Genomic DNA, 14,727 nt, shown 5'->3' on the forward strand with positions numbered 1-14,727 from the left:
AATCTTAACTTTTATTAAAATGATTAATTTGAGGTGACTCGATCATTGGTGGCGACTCCATCTACCCGTTTTAATTTTCACTTTCAAATAAAGTCGATCCCCGTTTCTAAAAAAATAGTTACGACATAGACCTTGTAAACTATACATATATATAATATGCATTCACAAATCGTAAGCATAATTGTTCCAAACTATTAAAAAATATTTTAATTATAATGAATATCGACAAAAAAAAATCGATATATAAAGTTGTTTACTTGTTCTCCATGTGACCTCAAACCGGCCGGTCTTTATTGTTTTTTATTTTAATAATTATGAAGCATATTAATTTAGTGGGATATGCCGATTGAGTAATATTTAATTCAATTGATATTAATATTATTGTCAATATAAGAAGATATGAATTTGAGTACATTGAAATTCATTATCCTCGTATTTAAGAGATTAAAAAGGGTTATATATAATTTTAAATATTGTACTAAAAATATAATCACCCATAATGAAATTGTTAATAAAAAAATTAGTAGGAACAAAGTATTTCAACTATAGAATTACGATGAATTTAACAATATTTATTCCGTACAATCTCATAGTCATATTTAATGATTGGATAAACTTTGACAATGTGAGATTATGATATATCATTATTTTAGAAAAAAAATATTTATTTATCTATTTATTTATATATATATAATCTCCAATGTCAAAACCTTCAACCTCGAACAGTTTTGAAGCAGCCACAAAAAAATCAACGGTGGGGACTGAGCTCATCGTCCTTAGTACTTAATTTGATATGTCCGGCTGCAACCACTCCATTTTGCCTTTTTTTTTTCTTCGAATGTTGGTTTAAAATTTGGTAAATGTAGATTGAGTCTTGGCTCTAATGGTATTAGTGTTGTTGTCAATGTAAGAAGACTTAGGTTTGAGTGTGCCAAAGCGCATTATCTTCATATTTACATGTTGAGAAATGACGTTATCTCAAAAAGAGTATATATGATCAGAATCTATAATGAAATTGTTTAAAAATTTTAATAAATGTAATATTTTCTACCCAAAATCAATAATTTATAATCAATTATAATAAATATGAACACTAAATACCAAAATCCAAAAAAAAAATATTAAAGTAACTATCTTATATAGAAATAGATTATCCTATATATCAATTTGGAAGACCTGTACTAAAAATCAAATTGCATTTTGCTTATTCATTCAAAAAATAGATAAATTAATCCGTATACGTTAAATCAAAGAGTAATTTGTTCGTTTCTACTAAAAACTTTACTCATTTCTACTATAAAAAAATTGACATGATTAATAGAATAACCAAACAGTTACATGTGTACTTCAATTGTATATAGAAACAACTTTTAAGAGTAGAAATGGATGAAATTTTTAACAGAATGACCAATTTGCTCATTGATCTAATGTACAGAGACTAATATGCCCATTTTTTAGTAGAGGAAGTAAAATGCAATACGACTCTTAATACAAGGACCTCTATTATACTTTTACCTATTTTATACATTAAAGAACAAAAAAATACATACATATATATAATTAAAAATCGTAAACGATGGTTTTCTTTTTTATTTCTATGCAATACTTAAAATTACTCATAATCTTTCTCTAATCTTTAAATAAGAAGATAAATGTACTACAATGCGCTCGAACCCACATCCCGTTATATTAACAATAATACCGATGCCAACTAATTTAAGACTCTGTCAACATAAATGATTGGTTTTTAAAACTAAAACAAAAACTATTTTTTATTAAAATGGTGCGAGGTTAACTCATCATATTAATCACATTTTATTAAAACAGTCATGAAGAATATTTTAAAAAAAAATTATGCACCAAAAGTATACGAGTTTCATGCATCCTCAATAAATAACATTACACCTCATCATTGAATAAAATTAATCCTATTCGAGTGGAGAATTCAAAATAGACAATTACAATTTTACCCTGTTATAATTATTATATTAAAAAGTTATTAAAATTACATTTTAATCGTTGAAATTATACGTAAATCTTTGCCATTATCTAGATGCAAAAATGAAAAGGAATCTTAAGAAGTAAGAACATGAGTAGGTAATACGAAATTACGAATGTCTCTTTCACGGACAAAGATGGAGCAACAGACCCTTACCCAAGACAACCATGAACAATATATAATATATATACAAACAAACACTATACAGATAGTCAGATACATACATATACATACATATATTATTTTAGTCGATGCTGGTGAAGCTTGACTTTCCTCAATAATGGTCTACTCTTGTTCTTATATAAATCGGGTTTGGGTTTTCCGGCATTTTCTCCAAGGAATCTGCCGAGAAAATAATTTCAGAGGGAGCAAGAAAAAATGGGTACCCTTTCATTTTCCACTTCAATTTTGCTCTTCGCCATTGTTTTCCATTCATGTTTAGCGGCGAGCAACGATGATCCATTGACGGGGACAAAAAGGGAAGCATTAGAAATAATTATCGGCGGCGGAGAAGGCGAAGCTCCATCACCTTCCGATGAATTCCCACTGCCTTCACCGCCATGCAAGCATTTCCAGAAGGAAAATGGCTGCTTCGAGAACGCAAGGTTAGCCAAAGCCTACGACGTGATCCAAAGGTTTAAGGAGAAAATCAAGGTCGATGCTAATAGCAAGAAGTACTTGAAAACATGGTATGGAACTGATGTTTGTAAATACAGAGGCATTTATTGTGACATACGTCCCGACGTGAAAGAAAAAGCCGTTGCCGGCGTTGATTTCAACGGAGCTAAATTCGCCGGTTGTGATGGTACACTTCCTCTTGATGGGTTCTTTGATGAGTTAGATGATTTAGCTATATTCCATGCTAATTCAAATAATTTCACTGGTTCCGTCCCGTTTAAAGCATCGAAAATCAAGTATTTATATGAACTTGATCTTAGTAACAACAAGATCGCCGGTGGGTTTCCGATGAAAACTTTCAGTGCCATGAATTTGACCTTCCTTGATTTAAGGTATAATTCATTAAAAGGTACTGTTCCGCAACAAGCGTTCGATTTAACCCTCGATGTGTTCTTCATCAACAATAATAACTTCGCCCCACAAATGTTACCCACTAATCTCGGCGACTCGACGGCCGTTTACCTCACATTTGCTAATAACAAATTCACCGGATCAATCCCGGCGAGTATCGGCAAAGCTCGAAACCTTCTCGAAGTGCTTTTCCTTAATAATCAACTCACTGGGTGTTTACCGTACGAGATCGGAAACTTGACTCAATCAACGGTGTTCGACGCCAGTTCAAACAAGCTTACCGGTCCGATACCGTACTCTTTTGGCTGCTTGAAAAAGATGCAGATTCTCAGTTTGGCTAACAATCAGTTTTACGGTGAAGTGCCAGAGACGGTATGTGAGCTTCCTATGTTAAACAAATTATCTTTGTCGAACAATTATTTCACCCACGTCGGACCGGCTTGCCGGGGTTTGATAGAGAAAAAGAAGCTCGACGTGAAGAAGAACTGTATCTACGGCCTCCCTAATCAACGATCGGAGAAGGAGTGTGCGGCGTTTTTCTTGAAGAAGAAGGATTGTCCGAGGATAGAAACTTTTTTTTTGGTTCCTTGTGTGAAACATGGTTATGATTATTATAAATATTCCGACGAAGGAAAGTCGCCGGCGGCGGCGCCGCTGGCTAGAACTTATAGTACTCTTACACCTCATCATCGGCTGTGATTGACTTTTTAAGATGATCATGGATTTGACCTTCATGATCGTGCATGTGTATGATTGGTTTTTTTTTTTTTATGCATAATTCTTTCTGCTTCATACATTTGATGCAGAATCTCAATGTATTTAATTTTATTTTCGTGAATAAATCAAACTTATTTCATCTTTTAATTGGGTTTAATATAATTATTACAACAAATATCTTACAATAATGATAATAAAAATCTGAGTAAAATACAATTGAGTTCTAGTTCAGTTGGCATTAATATTATTGTTAGTACAAGAATTCATAGGCTGGAGTATGCTGAAATGCATTTATTCTATTATTTAAGGGTTGGATGGGAGTAAATTTCTTTACTTGAATACTGTCATTAATCAACCAAACCACAAATAGATTAACAACAAATTTATATTCAAATCTTCGATTGACATCAATATTAAGTTCATCTTTTAAATAACCCTACCCGTTACCTCTTATAAAAAAAATTAGTTACCTCAAATAGTTAACAGTGTTAATTATTTGAAACACCTCTAATAATGAAAAATTTTATGACAGAGGATGATAAGTTATGAGTAATTAACGGTATTCGTTCTTTGTACTAACTAATATTAGTTTAACAATAAAAAAAAATCAAATTATATCAAATAAAAGTAAAATAATTAACTAAATTCTAAATCTGAGCATAATAAAGTAACTATAATTAAATTTTAATCTTTTTTTTTACTCAAACAATTTTATCTCCGTCGATCCAAAAACTCAAAAAAAAATTGTATACGGATTTTAATATATTTCTTAATTTACATTTAACTCCAAAACTTTTAATTAATTACATTCATTTCAAAAGTACATTACATATTTAAATTCATTTGAACTCGCAACTTTCAAGAATATTCAGTAGCATTGGTATTTTATATAATTGATAATTAAATTTAAATAAAAAATTTTGATTATTAATTTATTAAATTATCAGCTAAGCAAACTTCCAAAAAGATTAGCTTGCATAAAATTCCCCTTGGATGAAGGTTGTATAATATTTGTCTACCCCTAGGTAAATAGGTTAGCTAAACAAGTGGACTTTCTTCCCCTTTGTTTAATGGCAATTATTGGTAAAATGGAGTTTTCCTGGGCTTAAAAGCTTTTTTAAAATTAAAACCATTGCTAGTTATCATCCTACCTTTTAAAAAATTATATATTTAAATTTAATATTCATTTTTGACAAGAACGATGTCAGAAAATCAATATGAATCATAAAATTTTAGGGTTAAAATACAATTTTATCATTATACTAATTTATAATTTTATAAACTTTAAAAAGACTAAAATATATATTTACCATTTTAGGGGCCAAGACCATTGCATTTCCCTTTATTTTAAACATATTAAAATATAAATATTAGATATGATATATTATATGTTTACCATTATACCCACTTAAAATGTATATTACAGATATATATCCATTTGAGAACAAATATGGACATCACATATATAATTAGGGTAATTACATATTATTATTTACTATCATAATATGTTAGTCCAAATTAAAAGTGATCTAATTTGGTTATAGTTTTTGGGCTTTAATTATTAAATAAAGTATGGGTCAAATATCTATAGATACTCTAGTAACTAATTTCTAATTGATGATGGGCTGATTAGAAATTAGGGCTAATGTGCCAAAGTTATATATGTTAAGGTTATGGTCCCCAAATTACATACAAGATAATTTTTCTAATATCCATCTTTAGGAAAGAGAGAGCCACCGTGCTAATTTGAAAGATCAAAACCTCAAGATTAGTAAATTCTAAGAAATCGATGAATTCAAGTACGTTTCAACATCTAATTTTGTTCTTGATTTATTCTTGATGATTTGACATGATAGATCTTAGTTTATAATTCTAATTTTATATTAGATATTATTACAGTTCTAACACTCGTAACTTTTAAAAATCTTCATCAACATCAATATTCATATCATTTATAAATAAATTTAATAAAAATTATTTATTAAATTATTAAATTATGAGCTAAGCAAACTTCCAAAAAGATTAGCTTGCATGAAATTCCTATTGGAAGATGGTAGTAAAATATTTGTCTACCTCTAACCTTAGACCCTAGAGTACCAATTAGAAAAATATTGGTAAATAGGTTAACAAAACAAGTGGACTTTCTTCCCCTTTGTTTAATGGCAATTATTGGTAAATTGGAGTTTTCACAAGTTTAAAAGTTTTTTTTAATTAAAATCATTATTAGTTATAATCCTAAATTTTTAAAAATATATATTTAATCTCGACAAGGTAAAATCAGAAAATTATTTTTGAGGGCCAAATATAAATAATAATTTTTTGGAAGTCAAAATACAATTTTACCATCATACTAATATATAATTTCAGATTAAAACATATTTACTATTTGGGGCTAAGACCAAAATTGATTACAAGTACAATGAAGTTAATGGATTATTGCAAATACAACCTTTGTTTTTTTGCTTCTTAATTTTACTTCCAGTCCTTATATTATTTGAACTTTTGAAATTTAGTCATTCCGTTTTTAATTATAACAATTTAGTTCATTTACTTGTATGATTTGAAAATTAAAACATTAATATTTAACTTCCATTAAATTTGAAACCATGGCATTTTAATACTCAAATGTCTGATTTAAAAACTAAAAGCTAAACTGATACCACTTATTCACATTTAACATAAATCATTTACCAGTGTTATCAACTGGACCTTAATTGGATTAAATTTTTGGAACTAAAAGTAACAGGACTAAATTTCCAATGGCTGAAATGTATAGGGACCTGAGGGAAAATTGGACCTTTGCTTGCAACAACAATGGAATCAGCTTGTGCTAGAATTCTGAAATCTGAATTGATTACCTTAAGATAAGGACATCAAAAGAAGAGCTGGAGCAAGGGCCCATTATGATTGATTTAATTATTAATTAGATAAATTAATATATATTCTTTTTTGGGGGAATTTTTTAAAAGGAAAACGGTAAAAATAGTCACTTTTGTTTGTCTCATATTACATTTTAGTCACTTATATTTGAAATGTTATGTTTTAATCACTTACTTTATCATTTTGTTACGAAGTGGTCACTCTATTGTTAAATTCCTTACCTCCCTAACGACAGTCCTGCTTGACAATCTAAATGAATTTTAAATTCCAACATGGATGCCTAGTTGTTGAGACGAAAATAGGTTTTTAATTAAATAAATTTAATTTGGATTGTCATATAAGACTACTATTAGAGCGGTAATAGAGCTTAACGATAGAGTGACCACTTTATAACAAAATAATAATGTAAGTGACTAAAAAGTAATATTTAAAACATAAGTAACTGAAATATAATATAAGATAAACAAAAATAATTATTTTTATAATTTACCTTTATTTTAAATGCAGTTGTTTGCAATTTTCTATTAGGACTGATTTGACTTTCAAATTATTTTGAAAGGGTTTTTAAATTTTTATTTTTATAAGGTTTTAAACTTATTTTTTAATAAAAAATTTGTATTAATTTGTCATTTATTTTTTAAAAGGTATATATTTTTTGAAAGTTAAATTCATTAATTTATCCAATTAATAGAAGTCATACAATTTATGGAAAAAAATAATAATATTCGTTGTAAATAGTGAATGATAAGCTCCATCAATATAACAAAAGTTTTAGCCTCAGCATCAATTAGAACTTTATGACATATTGATAATTAGTTTTGTCACAACTCATACACGACATATTTAGAGTAATTGCAAGCACTTAATATGATAAGAAAATCAGCTTTGAATAGTCTAAAGCGGCGAGTAAAAATCGACAAAATAATTGAGTATTCGCCAAACTAGAGAGGACGACAATAAAACCATCCTTAAAATCACTTGCAAAAGGAAAATTACATGCATAAGCAATACTAAAAACGTGCTACAAAAATAGACAAAAACTTCTACAATTGAAAACTTATTAAATAATGAATATATATATAACACTTAAAAAGTATATTTTTAAAAATATTCTAATATAATTTATTCCAATATATAAATACTATAAAAATAAATTTCGCAAAACTCAAAAAAGAAATCTCCATTATTTGCATGTTTTCATGGCGATGGAGCTTAGTTCACCGATCAAAGCAGTCAAATGAGATTCCGACGAACCACCATCTTCAACAGCCTTCTTCGCCATATCTGCAAATTTCTTAGTTCTATTTCTCATTTCCATGGCTTTCTCCCCCACCATTATCTCCTTCACGGCCTTCTCTATCGCTTCACTCTTCACGAAATCCCCAGTAAGTCTCTTCCATTTCCGAGCACCAACACTAACTCCAATCTTCAATACCTCAATCAACAGCTTCTCATTATAAAACTGCTCGGCAGCCATCAGCCAAGTAATTACAGGCACGCCGACGGTCACCGATTCAAGAATGGAGTTCCACCCACAGTGTGTGACAAACCCACCAATGACTTCGTTTTCAAGAATCAAAACTTGGGGTGCCCATCCTCTTATAACCAATCCTTTCCCTTCCATTCTCTTCTCAAATTCAAGCAACCTGTTAGAATTGTGTGACCCAAATTCTAAGAGATTGCTTGCAAGTCAAGTTAAACAAAAATATATTTTCTTTCTAGAAGATTTAGTATTTATTAGTATAATATATTTAGCATTTATTAGTATAGTTTATTTGACTTACTAATTTAGCCTATAAATAGGCTCCTTTACAATCTTAGAATGAAGAGACACCCATTAGATTAGAACTCATAACACATTCAGAGAATTTTGTGTTTACGTTTGAGGGTTCTTTGTTTTTCGGGTTTTCGGGGTTTAGTTTTTATCTCCATCTTTTGTACTCTTCATTCTTTTGCCATTATAGTAAAATTATCTTTGCCCGTGGTTTTTTATCCTCTTTTGAGGGGTTTTTCCACGTTAAATTTGTGTGTTCATCTTCTCAATTTCTTCTACTATTTTTACTTGTTCGTTGCTTATTCGGGACGATCCTAACAAGTGGTATCAGAGCTAGTTTAACTTTCATAGATCAGCCCGGTCAGAGATGGCAGCAACAAGGTTTGAAATTGAGAAGTTCGATGGTGTGACAAATTTCAATCTGTGGCAAGTTCGGATGATGGCAATTCTAGTTTAAAATGGCTTGAAAAAGGTTGTTACAGGGAAAAAGCCTGAGAATCTAAATCAAACAGAATGGGAAGAGCTTGATGAAAAGGCCTTGTCTGCAATCCAGTTGTGCCTCGCGAATACAGTATTGCAGGAGGTATTGATGGAGAAGACCTCATTCGCCTTGTGGAAAAGGTTAAAAACTCTTTATGCGACTAAGTCTCTGGCTAACCGTTTAGTGTTGAAACAACGTCTATTTACGTTTCGCATGAACGAAGGTGAGCTTCTTAAAGATCACATCAGTCAATTCATTACTCTTTTAAATGATTTAAAGAACGTTGAGGTTTATATTGACGATGAAGATCAAGCTATGCTATTATTGTGTTCTTTACCCTCTTCATAAAAGTCTTTCAGGGAGACCCTGATTTATGGCAGAGACAAACTCTCGTTCGAAGATGTGAAGGGTCATTTGTTGAGTAGAGACAAACTCGACAATGAGTTTGATTTGAATAGCAAAGCAAATAGACAAGCTTCCGTTTTGGTAGCATCAAAGAAACGAGACAAAAGGTGTCGCTATTGCAAAAAGTTAGGTCACGTCAAAGCAGATTGTTATAAACTACGAAATAAAAGAGCTGCTGAGAGTAACGAGGAAGATATAGCTGGTGCTAATTTGGTCGATGAAGGCGGTAATGATTTCTTGTTAGTGTCAACGAGCGATAACTCCAAGCTTACGTCTGGGTGGATCCTAGATTCAGGATGTTTTTTCCACATGTGTCCCAATAGAGAATGGTTCTCCACATACAGTTCAGTTGAAGGTGGAGTTGTGCACATGGGAAACGATTCATCTAGTAAAATAATCGGTATTGGTACTGTTAAAATTAGGATACACGATGGGACGATTAGGACACTCTCAGATGTCAGGTATGTACCTGATTTACGAAAGAATCTCATCTCCTTGAGTATTTTAGACTTGAAAGGATGCAGAATCAACATCGAGTCGAGCGACATTAAAGTATCTCGTGGAGCTCTCGTTTTGTTAAAAGGTAAAAGAACCGGCAGTCTTTATATTCTGGAAGGTTATACAGTGACCGGTGAAATCGGACGTCCCTCGTCCGTTACGGAGTCAAAGTCAACTCATTTGAAGCGGAGGCAACTTGGTCATAGGAGGGAAAAAGGTATGACTGTTTCGTTGAAGAGAGGTTCTCTTTTGGATGCAGGTTTTGAAAAGTTAGGGCACTGTATTCGTAAAAATCAGACCCGGGTTAGTTTTGATTTAGCAGTGCACAAGTCGAAGGCTAGAAGTCTTCCAGCTTCTAAGCATAGATTCGACTCAGTTAATTCCCTACATAGTTCAAGATAGGCCCGTGGCGGGTTTTGGCAAAGATGGCATTGAAAGAATTCGTGTCAAGGTGGAGATTGTTAGAATTGTGTGACCTAAATTCTAAGAGATTGCTTGCAAGTCAAGTTAAACAAAAATATATTTTCTTTCTAGAAGATTTAGTATTTATTAGTATAATATATTTAGCATTTATTAGTATAGTTTATTTGACTTACTAATTTAGCCTATAAATAGGCTCCTTTACAATCTTAGAATTAAGAGACACCCATTAGATTAGAACTCATAACACATTCAGAGAATTTTGTGTTTACGTTTGAGGGTTCTTTGTTTTTCGGGTTTTCGGGGTTTAATTTTTATTTCTATCTTTTGTACTCTTCATTCTTTTGCCATTATAGTAAAATTATCTTTACCCATAGTTTTTTATCCTCTTTTGAGGGATTTTTCTACGTTAAATTTGTGTGTTTATCTTCTCAATTTCTTCTACTATTTTTACTTGTTCGTTGCTTATTCGGGACGATCCTAACCCAACCAATTTTCTTTTCCTTTTTCATCATTAATTTCCTTCTCTTTTCTCACTACCCAAACAAACTGTTGACCCGAAGCTTCAAGCCCTTTTGCTATTTCCATGAGTTGTGAATCATCGAAGTTTGTTCTACTGCCGAAACATACATAAACGACTGAATTTCGATCCTTTGATTGTAACCATTTTAAACACTCGTGTTCTTCAATGGATGATTGTTTCCCTCTTTCGGCTTTATTAATAATCCCTTTAGTTGATAACGATATAGGACCAACATGCCACGCCCACGCCCTTCGTCCCAAAAAATCAGTGTAATGATCGGCGTAAACAGATTCAAGCTCGTAAAAGCTATTAACGATGACCCCAAAGCATTTCGATTCAGTTTCTTTACTATCGTTGAACAACTTCGTCTGCCATGTTTCTTGTTTAATGTAATCTTGTAATTCAGCGGTCGTCATCTTTATGTCGTCGCCGGGAAAGTTCGGAATCGTAAAGGTTTCTTTACTTTTATGAGGCTGGTACAACCGAACATGTTCCGTGGCGGATAAGGAAAAAACACAGGTTCCATGAAAAACAATCCTCGGAATCTTGAACATAGCAGCAACTTCAGTCGTCCATGGAAAGAACGTGTCGGCAACGAGACAATGAGGACAGTGTTGTTTAAGGAGATCAGAAAGAGGTTGTTTAAGCATTTCAGCAGCTAAGAAGAACTTAGGCATCATGTCCAGTGACGGAACTTTGTCTATATCATCACATCCGTCGGGCAATCCAGCTTCGACGGCGGGGAATTTGATGACAAGGGTGTCGATTTGGTACCCGAGTTTATTGGCTTTGTGGGTTACTTTTTTAATATGGGGTGCGTTAGATGGGGTGGCGATAATGGTTGATTTAACGCCTTTGGTGGCGAAGAGGATGGCTAAATCGATGAAAGGGATAGTATGGCCGTGAGCCATGATAGGGAAGAAGAAGATATGAAGCTGTTGAGTCATGGTGGTGAAGATTTTTTTGGAGTGAAATGGTAAAAAGACTGTGGTGTGTTGGGTTTTTTGAAAGTAAAACTTTTGTTGGTAATAGTAGCCATGAAAATGGACTGACAGGTCAAAGTTGAAGAACTCGAGGATCAATGTCGTTGCAAATGGTGTTAGTGGTAATCCTTGTGATTTATCTATGGAAAACGTAAGCCATTACGTCTTGAAGTTGGAAAAGTAAAGTTTTCAAAGTTAAGGGCACCATCATGTACCACAAGCTGAAAAGATTGTTCTGATTCCAATTTAATCGAGAATAATAAATTAATTTTTTTTAAACAAAACTTAAATTTAATTAAAAATACTAAAAACAATAATAAAAAATATAATTTATTATTCTCCCATTAAAAATAAATAAAGATGATCTAAAATTACAGTTTCATACAATATTTTTTTATGCTACAACTGACAATTTAAAAGTAAATTTTTTGAATGTTTAAATTAAAAAAATTAAATTATAAAGTTTAATTGTTAGTTCTAAAATTAAATTGAATTAAATAAAATGTAAAATTATCATAAAATTTTAGTAAAAATATGTAGTAGAGGGTCTTTCACCATATCTCTTTTTTGTTGATCCCACACATCAGTAATTGGTGTGGTAAACGTGAACAATATGACTTTTTAGTATGCTCCCATCATTTCAGCCAACTCCACCAACTAATCCTCCAACTAACTCTACCATTCCAATTAAACCAAGGTCTAGATTTTTTTATCAAAATAACGCTTTAATTTTAATTAACTACTAAAATAACTCATTTTTTTAATTAAACATTAAAATGACTTGAAATTTATAGTAAAAGTTGGTGGAGCTAAATTATTTGGCGCCACCAACTTGCCACGTCAGCAGGGAGCATAAAAAATTAATTTTTTGGTGGAGCTATGTAGAATGACACCTCCTATATAAATACCAAAAAAATACTAAAATTTTTGAAAACATGGAAGGACTTCAAAAAAATTAACCTTTTTTCCGGTGGAACCAAATTAAATGGGGCCACCAAATCTGTCATGTCAGTCAATTTCTTTTTCTTTTTTTTTTTTACTTTTTTGTTTTACTTTTGTCTTTTTCTCTTTATTTTATTTTATTTATATATTATTATTAACTTTAAAATTTTGAAATATATTTGAAATATTTTATTAATATATATTTTAAATATTATTTTTTAAAATTTTAAATATTATTTTTAAAATTTATTATTAGTTTTATAATAATTTAAATATTATTTAATTTGTTTTATAATATTTTAAATTATAATTTTTAAAAATATTCAAATTGAATTTAAAAGTTAAAAATAATATTTTATTTTAAAAAGTGAAATTTGAATTATTAAAAAATTAAAAAAATATTTTTTTATTTTCTAAAAATACTGTAAATTTTAGTTTTTTATTATCTTTTGTCTTTTTCTTTAAATTTTTTCTTTTTTTAAGTTTCATATTTTTTCTTGTTTTATTTTGTTTATTTATTTATTTATTTTTTGCTATTAATTTTAAAAAGTTTAAAATTTATATTTGAAATGTTTTATAATTAATTTTGTTATTTCTCTGACATTTTTTTATTTTTTTCTTTATCTTTATTTATTTATTTATTTTATTATTATTAATTTTAAAAAACTTGAAATGTATATTTGAAATGTTTTATAATATATATTTTTAAAATTTTAAATATATATTTGAAATTATTTTTCTAAATTTTAAATATTATTTTTAAATCATTTTTTAAAAATTTAAATATTATTTTTGAAATATTAAATATATTTTTAATAATATAAAACATTAAAATATTTTAAATATATGACTTTTCATATTTATTATTAGTTTTATAATATTTTAAATGTATATTTTAATTTGTTTTATAATTTTTTAATAATGATTTTTAAATTATTTAAAATATATTATTTTTAAAGATATGACATTTCAAATTTATTATTTTTTTATAATATTTTAAATTTATATTTTAAATATTTTTTAAATTTTAAATATAATTTTTATAAATTATTAATTTTAAAATTAATTTTAAAGATATTCAAACGTTTTTTAAATTAAATTTAAAATTGTAAGAATTAATATTTTATTTGGTGGAGCCATTTAGAATGGCTCCATCACTTTATAGTGTACTTTTTTATATTTTTTAATATAATAATTTAATGTTTAAAAAAATAATATTCAAAATTTTAAAAATAATTTAAAGTAATATTTAAAATTTTAAAATATATATATCTTATAAAACATTTCAAATATACATTTTAAATTTTTTAAAATTAATAACAAAAATAAATAAATAAATAAACAAAATAAAACAAGAAAAAATATAAAACTTAAAAAAAGAAAAAAATTTAAAGAAAAAGACAAAAGATAATAAAAAACTAAAATTTACAGTATTTTTAAAAAATGAAAAATATTTTTTAATTTTTTTATTAATTCAAATTTCACTTTTTAAAATAAAATAATATTATTAACTTTTAAATAGAATTTAAAAAATGGTTTGAATATCTTTAAAAATTATAATTTAAAATATTATAAAACAAATTAAATAATATTTAAATTATTATAAAACTAATAATAAATTTGAAAATTTAAAATATTTAAATATTAAAAAAATAATATTTAAAATTTAAAAAAGTAAATTCAAAATATATATTAATAAAATATTTCAAATAGATATTTCAAAATTTTTAAATTTAATAATAATAAATAAAATAAAGAGAAAAAGACAAAAGTAAAATAAAAAAGTAAAAAAGTAAAAAAAAAAAAGAGAAAGCGACTGACATGGCAGATCTGGTGGCGCCATTTAATTTGACTCCACCAGAAAAATGGTAAATTTTTTTGAAGTCTTTTCATATTTTTAAAAATTTCAGTATTTTCTTAGTATTTATACAGGTGGTCCCATTCTATATGGCTCTGTTAAAAAATTAATTTTTTATGCTCCCTGCTGACGTGGTAAGTTGGTGGCGCCAAATAATTTATCTCCACCAACTTTTACCGTAAATTTTAGGTTATCTTGGTGTTTAATTAAAAAAGTGG

General features: G+C 28.9%; 2 protein-coding genes across 2 annotated transcripts; one reads left to right on the plus strand and one right to left on the minus strand.

The window, feature by feature from the left end:
- The first annotated feature begins 2,269 nt into the window (after nt 1-2,269).
- Nucleotides 2,270-3,892, plus strand: LOC121228262 (uncharacterized protein At4g06744). Its single transcript, XM_041111632.1, has one exon. The coding sequence runs from the start codon at nt 2,378-2,380 to the stop codon at nt 3,725-3,727; it is 1,350 nt and encodes a 449-aa protein (XP_040967566.1). The 5' UTR covers nt 2,270-2,377; the 3' UTR covers nt 3,728-3,892.
- A 3,626-nt stretch (nt 3,893-7,518) lies between these two features.
- On the minus strand, nt 7,519-11,931 carry LOC107945137 (scopoletin glucosyltransferase). Its single transcript, XM_016878996.2, has 2 exons — nt 10,694-11,931; nt 7,519-8,271 (listed from the first exon to the last, which is right to left on the minus strand). Exons 1-2 carry the CDS (start codon nt 11,671-11,673, stop codon nt 7,809-7,811), a joined length of 1,443 nt encoding a protein of 480 aa, XP_016734485.1. The 5' UTR covers nt 11,674-11,931; the 3' UTR covers nt 7,519-7,808.
- Nucleotides 11,932-14,727: the final 2,796 nt, after the last annotated feature.

Source organism: Gossypium hirsutum, chromosome A04, assembly GCF_007990345.1.
Source record: "Gossypium hirsutum isolate 1008001.06 chromosome A04, Gossypium_hirsutum_v2.1, whole genome shotgun sequence".
Taxonomy (NCBI): Eukaryota; Viridiplantae; Streptophyta; class Magnoliopsida; order Malvales; family Malvaceae; genus Gossypium; species Gossypium hirsutum.